The 15,022-nt window shown below is 54.7% G+C and overlaps 1 protein-coding gene across 1 annotated transcript; it reads right to left on the bottom strand.

Annotated features, from left to right (window-relative positions):
* Positions 1 to 415: 415 nt before the first annotated feature.
* Positions 416 to 5,411, bottom strand: LOC142923440 (uncharacterized). Its single transcript, XM_076064544.1, has 3 exons — positions 5,047 to 5,411; positions 2,406 to 2,621; positions 416 to 1,931 (listed from the first exon to the last, which is right to left on the bottom strand). The coding sequence occupies exons 2-3, from the start codon at positions 2,600 to 2,602 to the stop codon at positions 1,340 to 1,342; spliced, it is 789 nt and encodes a 262-aa protein (XP_075920659.1). The 5' UTR covers positions 2,603 to 2,621; positions 5,047 to 5,411; the 3' UTR covers positions 416 to 1,339.
* Positions 5,412 to 15,022: the final 9,611 nt, after the last annotated feature.

The raw sequence follows: 15,022 nt of genomic DNA, 5'->3' as shown, positions 1-15,022 counted from the left end.
TATATGATGACTTTATGCACAATAACAACGCTCTTAGAAGAACAAAACATTCTTACAATAATTATAATATTTACAATAAAACATTCAAAACTACGATATTATGTACAGAGCTATATGATGACTTTATGCACAATAACAACGCTCTTAGGAAGAACAAAACATTCTTACAATAATTATAATATTTACAATAAAACATTCAAAACTACGATATTATGTACAGAGCTATATATGATTAAATTATAACTTTTTTTCTTAACAAACTTCACGTGGCAGGGCCTAGGCACGCTTCTCGTCCAGTGCCTGCACCAGGCCTCCCTTCCCCCTCCCCATGTCCTGGAAACCGTGTGGCGAGGTCACTCCCTCCCTCATCCTCCTCCTTTGAGGACTGCCACCGGATGAAAACCAGCATGGGTTGGAGTCCCGGGTAAGGGAGCCCTGGGTAGGCTACTGGGCTGAGTGTGTGGTGAGCGTGTGGTGGGCTGAGTGTGTGGTGAGTGCAGTCAGAGTGGCTGTGTCCAGTCCATGTCTGGGTTTCCACTCTTTCGTCTTCTGCCACAGCTATTTGCCACGGGAGTGTGTGGGGTGAGTGTGTGTGTGGTGCGTGTGTGTGGTGAATGTGTGTGTGGTTAGTATGTGTGTGGGGTGAGTGTGTGTGGGGTGAGTGTGTGTGTGTGTGGGGTGAGTGGGTGTGTGTGGGCTGGGTGTGTGTGGTGAGTGTGTGGTGGGCTGAGTCAGAGTGGCTGTGTCAAGTCCATGTCTGGGTTTCCACTCTTTCGTCTTTTGCCACAGCTGTTTCCCACGGGAGTGTGTGGGGTGAGTGTGTGTGTGGTGACTGTGTGTGTGGTGAATATGTGTGTGGTGAGTGTGTGTGTGTGTGGGGTGAGTGTGTGTGTGGGTGAGTGTGTGTGGTGAGTGTGTGTGTGTGTGGGGTGAGTGTGTGTGTGGTCAGGGTGTGTGTGTGGGGTGAGTGTGTGTGTGGTGAGGGTGTGTGTGTGTGGGGTGAGTGTGTGTGTGGGGTGAGTGTGTGTGGTGAGGGTGTGTGTGTGGGGTGAGTGTGTGTGTGGGGTGAGTGTGTGTGGTGAGGGTGTGTGTGTGGGGTGAGTTTGTGTGTGGGGTGAGTGTGTGTGGTGAGGGTGTGTGTGGGGTGAGTGTGTGTGTGGGGTGAGTGTGTGTGGGGTGAGTGTGTGTGTGTGTGGAGTGAGTGGGTGTCTGTGGGCTTGGTTTGTGTGGCTGGGTGTGTGTGGTGAGTGTGGTGTTATGGGGTGGGTGGGTGGTGCTTGCGGTGGTGGTGCTGCTCGTGGTGGTGGATAGCACCGACTCCACCACCACCACCACGCCGCTACTCTGCCGTGGGCCGTCCACCACACAGCAGCAGGCGGCCGAAGAGCGACCGGAGCGCCCTGCCCAGTTGGGCCAAGCCCCCTCGCTTCTTCTTCTTATCCTCCTCTTCCTCCTCCTCCTCCTTCTTCTGCTGTTGCCGCATCTCCACCTCCTCCATCTTCTCCATCTTCTCCTTGTTCTCTTCTGTCTCCTCCTCCAACTCCTTCGTCTCGACCTCTTGCACCACGGCCACCACCACCACCTCCTTCTCCTCCTTCTCCTCCTCCTTCTCCTCCTTCTCCCCCATCTTCTCCTCCATCTTGTCCTCCTCCTTCTCCTCCATCTTCTCTTCATCCTTCTCCTCCTTCTCCTCCTCCGTCTTCTCCTCATCCTTCTCCATCTTGTCCTCGTCCACTTCCATCTTCACCACCGCCACCACCACCTTCGTCTCGACCTCTTGCACCACCACGGCCACCACCTTCTCCACCTCCTCCTCTGTCTCCTCGTCACCCCCCTCCTCCTCACATTTGTCATCCTGCTCCTCCTCCATCTCCTCCGATGAGGAGGATGATGATGATGATGATGGTGGGAGCCTCTTCTCCGGCTGAGCTCTGTGGAGAGAGAGGCAGCAGCACCACAGCACCACCACGTCAGCATCCCGCAACTACGGCCAGAGGTCACAGTCAGTCCCCACCCCCAGGAGTGGACTTGCCCATCACGAGTTTCTACAGACTCATAGACACCCACAGAGATTCACAGAGACCCGTACTCATAGAGACCCATACTCATAGAGACCCATACTCATAGACACCCACAGAGACTCACAGAGACCCATACTCATAGAGACCCATACTAACAGAGACCCATACTCATAGAGACCCGCAGAGACCCATACTCATAGAGACCCGCAGAGACCCATACTCATAGAGACCCATACTCATAGAGACCCACAGAGACCCACAGAGACCCGTACTCATAGAGACCCACAGAGACTCACAGAGACCCATACTCATAGAGACCCACATACACCCATACTCATAGAGACCCATACTCATAGAGACCCATACACACAGAGAGAGCCTCACCGTGGCTTCACAGCTCTGGGGAGGGCCCGGCTGGTGGTGGGGAGGGCCCGGCTGGTGCTGGGGAGGGCCCGGCTGGTGGTGGGGAGGGCCCGGCTGGTGGTGGGGAGGGCCCGGCTAGTGGTGGGGAGGTCGTCGCTGGGGCTGGCGGTGTCGTCGCTCTGGAGCCAGCCGTGAGCCAGCGCCTGCTCCGGTGTCATGCGGCGTTCTGGATCCCAGCTAGGGTGAGGGGGGGCACGGAGGGGGATAAAGGGGGGGGGCACAGAGGGGGTGAGTGGTGGTGGTCTTGGGTTGCTGAGGAGATGGAGTCTGCCTCAATGGCTTGCGATCACAAATCTCTATTTAACTACATCAAAACAAGTAACCTGCAGCGCCACACCTATTACCATCGTTAGGGGAAACAACGGTGATCCAATCTCCGACCCCCAGGAACGGGTTTGCAGATTTGCTGAGCATTTCTGTGAGGTCCTGGGGAAGGGGGAATCCCTCAGCCTGGCAAAACGTGGGACAAAGTGGGGTTGACCCTGCTGAGGCTGCGGTGCCTCAAATATTGGAGGAGGTTGTCACCCCCTGTGAGTGGCTGGCTGAGGTGTCATCTGTTGAGGAAGTACTGAAGGCGATCCAGAGTCTGAGACCAGGAAAGGCACCGGGCAGAGGTGATCTCCCAAGCAAAATGCTGAGGGAGGGTGGCGTTTGTGCACAGACTGCCCTACATGACATCATAACAACAGTCTGGGCCACTGGATGGGGAGGCTTGCGGAGCCCCAATGTGATTTCAGGAAAGGGCGGTCTTGCACAGATGCCATATTTTCTGTCCGTTTGTTACAGTAGAGGTGTAGGGAATTCCAACAAGACCTACATCTCTGCTTTATTGACCTGGTCAAGAGCTATGAAACCATCAGTAGGCCTGGGCTCTGGGTTGTTCTTTGTGCTTTCGGAGTCCCTGACTCTCTGCTCACGATGATTAAGGACCTTCATATTGGTGAGCGGGCCCAGGTAAAACTACGTGGACTGGAGTCAGAGCCATTCCCTGTTCACCTTGGGGTGCGACAGGGATGTCCTCTGCCTCCCACATTATTTCACATTTATTTCGACCACGTAGTTTGTGAAGCCTTCGATGGCTACAGATATAATGGGAGGCTGATCGATGCCCAGGTACGGTCAACGGATGGCTCCCTATTGGTCAACCATGTTACGTATGCCAATGATTTGGTAATAGATGCTCAGAGGAAGAGTTGGACGCACTGCTGCTGAAACAGGAGCATGCCACTAAAAGTTGGGGCCTTACCATCAGCACCACCAAAACTAAGCATCTGCCTGGGTACTTGTGGAGGAGGCTTGTGGAGGACGCTGATACTGGGCGATTGGAGGCAGTCGCGCTCCAACAACAATGGAAGGCATTAGAGCGACGCTCACAACAATGAGCGGAACACCGGGTGGCCAAAGCACAGCAGGTTGGCACAGTAGGGGGCACAGGTGGTGCATCAGCCAGCAGTCATCTCAGTCAGTCGACCCGTGGCACCTGCTGGATCTGCCCCGTGACCTCCTGCCAGCGAGCGTTCGACACTTCACTTTGGCCTCAACGTGCACATGGCCTGGCACAAGCGCCGTGGTGATGTCACCGCCACTTAGTGGCGAATGGCGGTTGTTATTGTTGCGGACGTGTGTGAGTGTGTGTGTATATATTAACCTGCTCATCCCACTAATCTCTCTTGCATAATCTCTCCCATCAACATAGTGATACTCTCCCATTAACGCGGCTGTTGCGCGCATATGCAGGGGCGATACTCTTATGCGGCGACGGAAGCCCAGTTCATGCTAATCTCTCTCCCTAATCTCTCTCTCTCTCCCTGATCTCCCCCATTAACACAACTGACGCGCTTGCATGCAGGGATGGAATTCCTTTCCAGCTCAGACCCTGCCTGCTCGCCCTTCGACAACGCATATATATAAAGTCTTGTTGTTGTAACAGCTCTCTCGCTGTGTTTCTTCCTGGTTCAGCTGTTCCCCTGCTGGATTAATTTTTTTCCACCTGAGGACGACCGCTTGGTGTTGCGATGGAAACGTCGTGATATTTTATATTTATTTTATTCTACTTTTATTTACCTGCGTGACTTTACCGAAAAAAACCACGGCCAACAGCAGGGACTGCGTTTATCTGAGCAACCGGTCCTGGCCCTCCCCTCGGTCGACTCAGCCTCAAATGAGTACCTGGTGCGGTGTGTAAATATCGCCACCCGGGAGACAAAGGCGGCCGGGCGTGGTGGTGCTGGCCACCCACGCCCTCTGTGTGTGCCACAGCGCCGGCCTTCATAGATGCTGCTACTCGCTACTCGCTAACAGCACTTGCCCCTACAGCCTGCTAGAGGCTACACGGGGGATCTTTATCTGCGTGTAGGTGCTGCTACTCGCTACTCGCTAACAGCACTTGCCCCTACAACCTGCTAGAGGCTACACGGGGGATCTTTATCTGTGTGTAGGTGCTGCTACTCGCTACTAGTAACAGCACTTGCCCCTACAGCCTGCTAGAGGCTACACGGGGGATCTTTTTCTGTGTGTAGGTGCTGCTACTCGCTACAACTAACAGCACTTTCCCCTACAGCCTGCTAGAGGCTACACGGGGGATCTTTGTCTGTGTTCTTACTGTAGGCAGTTTCTGATAAAGTGCACGAGCTGAACTCCACATCCCCGCAGCACGAAGTGCAGGGGAATACTTCCCGGGTGACGCTTCTTGCCCAGGCAGAGAGGATGGCCGAAATGGTCTGCAGGAGGGAGAGAGAGAGAGAGAGAAAAGCAGAGAGAGACAGAGAGAGACAGAGAGACAAAGTAGGAGAGACAGAGAGAGACAGAGAGAGAGAGAGAAAGAGATGGATCGAGAGACAGGGAGAGAGAGAGAGAGTGATAGAGACAAAGAGACAGAGAAAGACAGAGAGACAGAGAACGAGAGACAGAGAGAGACACAGATAGAGAGAGAGATAGAGAGATAGGCAGAGAGAGACACAGAGACAGAAAGAGACAGAGAGACAGAAAGATGGAGAGACAGAGACGTACACAGAGAGACACAGAGAGAGACACAGAGAGAGAGAGAGATAGAGAGATAGGCAGAGAGAGACACAGAGACAGAGAGACAGACAGAGAGACAGAAAGACAGAGAGACAGAGACAGAGAGAGAGACAGAGACACACAGAGAGAGACAGAGATGGATAGAGAGACAGGGAGAGAGAGAGAGTGATATAGACAAAGAGACAGAGAAAGACAGAGAGACAGAGAACGAGAGACAGAGGGAGACAGGCAGAGACAGAGAGAGACACACAAAGAGATAAAGAGAGAGACACACAGAGAGAGAGAACGAGAGAGAGAGACACACGCACAGTGTCACCAACCACCACGTCATCCACATATCAACTCACCCACCCACACCTACACTCCCACCCACCTACCCACCCACCCACCTACCCCCGCTTTGGTTACTTATCGCCCCTAACCCAGGTCGTTACTGAGTCGGCCCAAGCCCCAACCACCACCTCCTCCCTCCCCATCCCCCCAGGCCCCCCCCACCACGACACCACCACCATCGCCACCACCACAGCACCATCACCGCACCACCACCACACCACCCTTCTACTCACCAAAGAAGTACTCTTTGTTGCGAGATCTCTCCAACATGTCTTTCGGAGGCATGCCCATGATCTGCACAACCATTTCAAGACAGAGAGAGAGACACGCTTGTTACACGCTTGTTACACGCATGTTACATGCGTGTTACACGCATGTTACATGCGTGTTACACGGAGAGACCCATAGAGATTCAGAGACATATAGAAACATAGGGACTCCTAGAGACCCATACATAGATCCATAGAGACCCACAGAGATTCAGAGACTCACATAGAACCATAGGGACTCACAGAAACCCATACAGAGACCCATAGACTTACATAGAACAATAGGGCCTCACAGAAACCCATACAGAGACCCATAGAGATTCAGAGACTCACATAGAACCATAGGGACTCACAGAGACACATACAGAGACCCATAGAGACCCATAGACTTACATAGAACAATAGGGCCTCACAGAAACCCATACAGAGACCCATAGAGATTCAGAGACTCACATAGAACCATAGGGACTCACAGAGACACATACAGAGACCCATAGAGACCCATAGACTTACATAGAACAATAGGGCCTCACAGAGACCCATACAGACACCCATAGAGACCCATAGACTTACATAGAACAATAGGGCCTCACAAAAACCCATACAGAGACCCATAGAGACCCACAGACTTCCATAGAACAATAGGGCCTCACAGAGACCCATACAGAGCCCCTTGGAGATCTAGAGACTCATGTAGAAGGACAGGGACCTACAAAGGGACCCACGCTACAGCTAAACTATTTTTCTTTAACCAGGTAAGGCGCCCACAGAGCTGCGTAGCTATTTCTCATCGGCCGTACGGCAGAAGAAGATCTCATTGTGACATTGTCACATCGAGCATTATGGGTGCGTAGGTGGGTAGATGGGTGGGTAGGTTGGTAGGTGGGTGGGTGAGTGGGTAGGTGGGTCAGTAGGTTGGTAGGTGGGCGAGTGGGTCGGTGGGTAGATAGGTGGGTTGGTAGGTGGGTGGGTGTGTCGGTAGGTAGGTGGGTGGGTAGGTGGGGGCGTAGGTTGGTAGGTGGGTGGGTGAGTGGGCGAGTGGGTCGGTCAGTGGGTGGGCGAGTCGGTGGGTAACTGGCCAGGTGACTGGCTGGGTGACTGGCTGGGTGACTGGCTAGGTGACTGGCTGTGTGACTGGCTGGGTGACTGGCTGGGTGACTGGCCAGGTGACTGGCTGGGTACCTGGCCAGGTGGCTAGCTGGGTGACTGGCTGGGTGACTGGCTAGGTGACTGGCTGTGTAACTGGCCAGGTGACTAGCTGGGTGACTGGCTGCGTGTCTGGCTGGGTGACTGGCTGGGTAACTGGCCAGGTGACTGGCTGGGTGACTGGCTGGGTGACTGGCTGGGTGTCTGACTGGGTGACTGGCTGGGTGACTGGCTGCGTGACTGGCTGGGTGACTGGCTGGGTGACTGGCCAGGTGGCTGGCTGCGTGACTGGCTGGGTGACTGGCTGGGTGACTGGCTGGGTGACTATCTGGGTGACTGGCTGCGTGTCTGGCTGGGTGACTGGCTGGATAACTGGCTAGGTGACTGGCTGGGTGACTGGCTGGGTGACTGGCTGGGTGTCTGACTGGGTGACTGGCTGCGTGACTGGCTGGGTGACTGGCCATGTGGCTGGCTGCGGGACTGGCTGCATGACTGGCTGGGTGACTGGCTGGGTGTCTGACTGGGTGGCTGGCTGGGTGACTGGCTGGGTGACTGGCCAGGTGACTGGCTGGGTGTCTGACTGGGTGACTGGCTGGGTGACTGGCTGGGTGACTGGCTGGGTGACTGGCTGGGTGGCCGGCTGGGTGGATGTCTGCGGGGCCGGTCTGGGCCAAGTCTCCCGCTTGAGGTGTCCCCCCCCGCCTTCCCCCAAGGAGGCTCCACGGTCACCTCGATGCAGCATGCCAGGTGGTCGTCGTGGCCGAAGGAGCGGAAGAGGTCCCTGCCGGTGGCCATCTTGGCGACGGTGCAGCCCAGGGACCACGTGTCCGCGGCGCAGGTGACCGGGTAGCCCAGCAGCACCTCGGGCGCCATGTAGACGAGGGTGCCTCCCACGCACGGGGCTGTGTGGATGACGGCAAGCGACAGCGGCGGTGATGGTGAATGTGGACTGGGTACGTGCGTGTGTGGGGGGTGGTGGTGGGTGGGTGGGTGGGTGGAGAAACCCACACACACAGACACCCACACACACACACAGACACCCACACACACAGACACCCACACACACCCACACACCCACACACACCCACACACACAGACACCCACACACACACACACCCACACACACAGACACCCACACGCACAGACACCCACACACCCACACACCCACACACACCCACACACACCCACACACACCCACACACGTGCAGGTGTAGGGGGGTCACCACTCACGTGGACGGTCCACAAAGAAGCTGAGGCCGAAGTCGGTGACTCTGGCAACGCGGCTCGCGATGTTTTTCACCAGAATGTTGCGCTGGATGGGGAGCGAGCGGCAGGGAGAGAGAGGATTCACACTCAGCGGGGTCAAGGCGGCGAGCACTCTCTAGGACTGTACGTCTATGTACGGTGACTACCTCTACTTATGAACGTTCAGCTTGCGAACTTTCAGAGATACGAACCAAACCCAGTCCGTACGCTCAAGTTGCTGCTGTTCAGAACCGAGAGTTCATAAGTTCGATAGATGGCGATGGTGGCATCTACATCTGCAGAACGTGAACATCCAGTGGCAATCTACATCTGCTGAATGTGAAGGACCAGTGACATGTACGTCTACAGAATGTGAAGAACCAGTGGCGTCTACATCTACAGAACATGAAGAACCAGTGGCATCTACATCTACAGAACGTGTAGAACCAGTGGCATCTACATCTGCAGAACGAGAAGAACCAGTGGCATCTAATCTACAGAACGTGAAGGACCAGTGGCATCTACATCACAGAACGTGAAGAACCAGTGGCGTCTACATCTACAGAACGTGAAGAACCAGTGGCATCTACGTCTACAGAACGTGAAGAACCAGTGGCATCTACATCTACAGAACGTGAAGAACCAGTGGCGTCTACATCTACAGAACGTGAAGAACCAGTGGCAATCTACATCTGCTGAATGTGAAGAACCAGTGGCATCTACATCTGCAGAACGTGAAGAACCAGTGGCATCTACAACTGCAGAACGTGAAGAACGAATGACATCTACATCTGCAGAACGTGAAGAACCAGTGCCATCGATATCTGCAGAACGGGAAGAACCAGTGGCATCTACATCTGCAGAACGTGAAGAACCAGTGGCATCTACATCTACAGAACGTGAAGAACCAATGGCGTCTACATCTGCAGAACATGAAGAACCAGTGGCATCTGTGTCTACAGAATGTGAAGAACCAGTGGCATCTACATCTACAGAACGTGAAGAACCAGTTGCATCTGCTTCTACAGAACGTGAAGGACCAGTGGCATCTACATCTACAGAACGTGAAGAACCAGTGGCATCTACATCTACATAACGTGAAAAACCAGTGGCATCTACATCTACAGAACATGAAGAACCAGTGGCATCTACATCTACAGAATGTGAAGAACTAGTGACATCTAAATCTATAGAACGTGAAGAACCAGTGGCGTCTACATCTACAGAACGTGAAGAATCAGTGGCATCTACATCTGCAAAAGGTGAAGAACCAGTGGCGTCTGCGTCTACAGAATGTGAAGAACCAGTGGCATCTACATCTACAGAACGTGAAGAACCAGTGGCATCTACATCTACGGAACATGAAGAACCAGTGGCATCTACATCTACAGAACGTGAAGGACCAGTGGCATCTACATCTACAGAACGTGAAGAACCAGTGGCATCTACAGAACGTGAAGAACCAGTGGCATCTACATTTACAGAATGTGAAGAACCAGTGGCATCTGCATCTACAGAACGTGAAGGACCAGTGGCATCTACATCTACAGAACGTGAAGAACCAGTGGCATCTACAGAACGTGAAGAACCAGTGGCATCTGCGTCTACAGAACGTGAAGAACCAGTGGCATCTGCGTCTACAGAACGTGAAGAACCAGTGACATCTACATCTGTCAGAGTGCCGAGCGTCAAAGCGAGCGTCCGCGCCCCCAGCCTGCCCTCCGCTCACCGGCTTGATGTCCCCGTGGACGATGCCCCGGGACTTGGCGTAGGCGAGGAAGCGGAGGATGCCCCTGGTGTAGGCCCTCGCGATGTCCTCGTCGATGTGCCCCTGCCCCATGTCTCTGAGTAGCCGATGGAGGTTCGTGCTGTGACGGGGAGACAGAGGCGTCAGCGATGCCCCTCTCTGTGGGTCTCTGTGGGTGGTGGTGTGGTGGTGGTGAGTGGGTGGTGATGGTGGTAGTGGTGATGGTGAGTGGTGGTGATGGTGAGTGAGTGAGTGGTGGTGGTAGTGGTGATGGTGAGTGAGTGAGTGGTGGTGATGGCGGTAGTGGTGATGGTGAGTGAGTGGTGGTGGTGATGGTGGTGATGGTGGTAGTGTGTTGGTGGGTTAGTGGTGCTGATGGTGGTAGTGGTGATGGTGAGTGAGTGAGTGGTGGTGGTGGTGTTGATGGTGGTGATGGTGGTAGTGCTGATGGTGAGTGAGTGGTGGTGATGGTGGTAGTGGTGATGGTGAGTGAGTGAGTGAGTGGTGGTGATGGTGGTAGTGGTGATGGTGAGTGAGTGAGTGGCTGGTGTTGCTGGTGGTGTGGTGGTGGTGGTAGTGGTGATGGTGAGTGTGTGAGTGGTGGTGGTGCTGGTGGTGTGGTGGTAGTGGTGATGGTGAGTGAGTGAGTGAGTGAATGGTGGTTGTGGTGGTGGTGGTAGTGGTGATGGTGAGTGAGTGGTGGTGATGGCGGTAGGGGTGATGGTGAGTGAGTGGTGGTGGTGGTGATGGTGGTGGTGGTGATGGTGGTAGTGGTGATGGTGAGTGAGTGAGTGAGTGGTGGTTGTGCTGGTGGTAGTGGTGATGGTGAGTGAGTAGTGGTGGTGATGGTGAGTGAGTGGTGGTGATGGTGGTAGTGGTGATGGTGAGTGAGTGAGTTGTGGTGGTGCTGGTGGTGTGGTGGTAGTGGTGTTGGTGAGTGAGTGAGTGAGTGGTGGTCATGGTGGTAGTGGTGATGGTGAGTGAGTGAGTGAGTGGTGGTGATGGTGGTAGTGGTGATGGTGGGTGAGTGGTGGTGGTGCTGGTGGTGTGATGGTAGTGGTGATGGTGAGTGAGTGAGTGGTGGTGGTGATGGTGGTAGTGGTGATGGTGAGTGAGTGGTGGTGGTGCTGGTGCTGGGGTGGTAGTTGTGATGGTGATTAAGTGAGTGGTGGTGATGGTGGTAGTGGTGATGGTGAGTGAGTGGTGGTGGTGATGGTGAGTGAGTGGTGATGGTGGTAGTGGTGATGGTGAGTGAGTGGTTGTGGTGATGGTGGTGATGGTGGTAGTGGTGATGGTGAGTGAGTGGTGGTGGTGGTGGTGGTGGTGATGGTGAGTGGTTGTGGTGGTGGTGATGGTGGTGTGGTGGTAGTGGTGATAGTGAGTGAGTGAGTGGTGGTGATGGTGGTATTGGTGATGGTGAGTGAGTGGTGGTGGTGATGGTGGTAGTGGTAATGGTGAGTGAGTGGTGGTGGTGGTGATGGTGGTGATGCTGAGTGAGTGAGTGAGTGTTGGTGATGGTGGTAATGGTGATGGTGAGTGAGTGGTGGTCGTGGTAGTGGTCCTGGTGATGGTAAGTGAGTGAGTGGTGGTGGTGGTGATGGTGAGTGAGTGGTGGTGATGGTGGTACTGGTGATGGTGAGTGAGTGGTGGTGGTGATGTTGAGTGAGTGGTGGTGATGGCGGTAGTGGTGATGGTGAGTGAGTGAGTGGTGCTGGTGCTGGTGCTGTTCGTACCTCAACAGCTCCATGACGAGGCATTTGTGGCCTCGGAAGGAGAAAGTCTCCAGGACTTTTGCAACGTTGAAGTCCACGTCGCTACGTTGGCTCTGCAGCTCCATAGACATCTGGATCTCTCTCAGCTGGTTGTCCTCTTGCCTGGAGCTGCGAGCGAGTGAGCGAGTGCACAGAGAGAGACACAGAGACACAGAGACAGAGAGTTTAGACGTAACGTAGAGGAGGGATGGTGGTGATGGTGGGGAAGGGTGGTGGTAGGGAGGGGGTGGTGGTGGTAGTGTGGGGATGGTGGTGCTGGTGGTGGTGATGGTGGTGGTGGTGGGGGTAGGGAGAGAGGGGTGGTGGTAGTGGTGGTGATGGTGGTGGTAGTGTGATGGTGATGGTGGTGGTAGTGTGATGGTGGTGATGGTGGTGGTGGAAGTGAGAGAGGGGTGGTGGCAGTGGTGGTGATGGTGGTGGTGGTGTTAGTGTGATGGTGATGGTGGTGGTGTGATGGTGGTGGTAGTGGTCGTGATGGTAGTAGTGTGGGGGTGGTAGTGTGATGGTGGTGTTGGTGGTAGTGTGATGGTGGTGGTGGTAGTGTGATGGTGGTGGTGGTCGTGATGGTGGTGGTAGTGTGATGGTGGTGGTAGTGGTCGTGATGGTAGTGGTGGCAGTGTGATGGTGGTGGTAGTGTGATGGTGCTGATGGTGGTGGTGGTGGTAGGGAGAGAGGGGCGGTGGTAGTGGTCGTGATGGTGGTGGCAGTGGTCGTGATGGTGGTGGTGGTGGTAGGGAGAGAGGGGTGGTGGTAGTGTGATGGTGGTAGTGTGGTGGTGGTAGAGAGAGAGGGGTGGTGGCAGTGGTCGTGATGGTGGTGGTAGTGTGATGGTGGTGGTGGTAGTGTGATGGTGGTGATGGTGGTGGCATTGGTCGTGATGGTGGTGGTGGTGGTAGGGAGAGAGGGGTGGTGGTAGTGTGATGGTGATGGTGGTGGCAGTGGTCGTGATGGTGGTGGTGGTGGTGGTAGGGAGAGAGGGGTGGTGGTAGTGTGATGGTGGTGATGGTGGTGACAGTGGTGGTGGTGATGGTGGTGGTAGTGGTCGTGATGGTGGTGGGTGCTCGAGCGAGGGAGAGTCAAGTAAAGGTTGTTTCAGCCATAGTTTGTTATTGTTGTCACTGTGAGCTAACACTCAACAGCAGTCCCATAGTTGGCCCATTGTTGTTGTTGACATCGTTGTTGTTGTTGTTGGTGCTGCTGTTGCTGTTGACTGCACCGCTGCACCAGGGCCCACTCACTTGGAGGGCGAGGCGAGGATCTTGAGCGCCACCATCGTCCGAGTCTTGTGGTCCAGACACTGCACCACCACGCCCTGTCCACCATGCCCAATCTTCTTGTTCAGCTCGAAGCGGTAGTGGAAGTGCTCGTTCTGGACCTTGCAGGGGTCACGGGGGAGGTCACGCGGAGTGGTCAGGGTGAAGGTCAAAGTGGGGTCACGGGGAGGTCACGGGAAGCATCAGGGTGAAGGTCAAATTGGGGGTCTGTGTGTGTCTGTGTGTGTCTGTGTGTGTCTGTGTGTGTGGGGAGCGGTGGTGCAGCGGTTAGCGTTACGCTGCGCTATGAACCCGGCGACCCGGGTTCGATTCCCACTCACGGCCAACACCAACAGTGACGATTATCTGAACCGGTCCCTGGCCTCCCCTAGGTCGACTCAGCCTCAAATGAGTAGCTGGTGCGGTGTGTAAACATCGCCACTGGGGAGACAAAGGCGGTCGGTCGTGGTGCTGGCCACCCACCCCCTCGTGTAACGTTCTGGCCTTCATAGGTGCTCGCTAACAGCACTTGCCCCTACAGTCTGTGAAGGCTATATAGGGGATCTTTGTCTTGTGTGTGAGTCTCACAGGGATGTAGTTGTGTGTGTGTCTGTGTGTGTGTGTCTGTGTGTGTGTCTGTGTGTGTCTGTGTGTCTGTGTTTGTATGTATGTGTCTGTGTCTGTGTGTGTCTGTGTCTGTGTGTGTGTCTGTGTGTGTGTGTCTGTGTGTGTCTGTGTATCTGTGTGTGTCTGTGTGTCTGTGTCTGTGTGTCTGTGTCTGTGTGTGTGTGTCTGTGTGTGTGTCTGTGTGTGTGTGTGTCTGTGTGTGTGTGTCTGTGTGTGTGTGTGTCTGTGTGTGTGTCTGTGTGTGTGTGTGTCTGTGTGTCTGTGTGTGTGAGTCTCACAAGGATGTAGTTGTTATCGTCGTCGTCATATCCTCCATTGGCGACGCCCCCTCGGCTTTCCTCCTCCCCCTCGTCCAAAGTAAAAAACCAAACCGCGTCCATGGCGGCGAGCTCCAGCTTCTGGCGCTTAGTCAGGGAAGTCTTGAAGATACGCTGGATCGCTGCACAAGTGACAACAACAACAACATCAGCCACAACAACTGAAGCTATCAACTTGTTTTGTATACACACACACCGCGTTATGCCCCCCCCCCCCCCCAAAGTGGCTGGTGTCATCATCATCGTCGTAATCATCACCGTCGTCATCATCCTCATCATCGTCGTCGTCATCATCGTCATCACCACGTGGCAGAAAAATGCTCTAAACGCATTTTTCTACAGACTCAAAGAGACCCACAGAGACTCAAAGAGACCCACCGAGACTAATAGAGACCCACAGAGAGCCACAGAGACCCACTGACACCCACAGAGACTCACAGAGACTCACCAGAGACCTTTACTAATGCAGAGGAGTCAAATGGAAACGTGACGTCATGCGCGCCGGGCAGCTCCATGACGTCACGTCTCCCCTTGGTATAAAAAGGGGAACCCCGTGACGTAGGCGGGGTCGTTGCTGGAGCCGGGGCTCAGAGTAGGGTGGAACGGGGGGAGCCAGGGGCAAGAGGGTAGGAGTAGGGGATAGCACAGCGTACAGGGCTGGAGGTGACCGCGCTCCTCGGTCGGCCGGGTTGGCTGAACCCACGGTCGGACGCAGAGGAGGCAGCACGGGGCAGCCGGCTGTGACGGGGGGGCTAGTGGGACGTAGCCCGGGACCCCTGGGGAAGTTGTTACACCCTCGTGTACTGAAATAAGCTTCGAGTAAACTTACGGCGAAAGCCCCTAAACCT

This window comes from Petromyzon marinus, unplaced genomic scaffold (genome assembly GCF_048934315.1).
Source record: "Petromyzon marinus isolate PM22_M1 ecotype Great Lakes invasive population unplaced genomic scaffold, UKy_Petmar_22M1.pri1.0 PM_Scaffold_51, whole genome shotgun sequence".
In the NCBI taxonomy this organism is placed as follows: Eukaryota; Metazoa; Chordata; class Hyperoartia; order Petromyzontiformes; family Petromyzontidae; genus Petromyzon; species Petromyzon marinus.
Note: the sequence above shows the minus strand (reverse complement) of the source record. Positions and strands in the feature narration are given on the sequence as shown.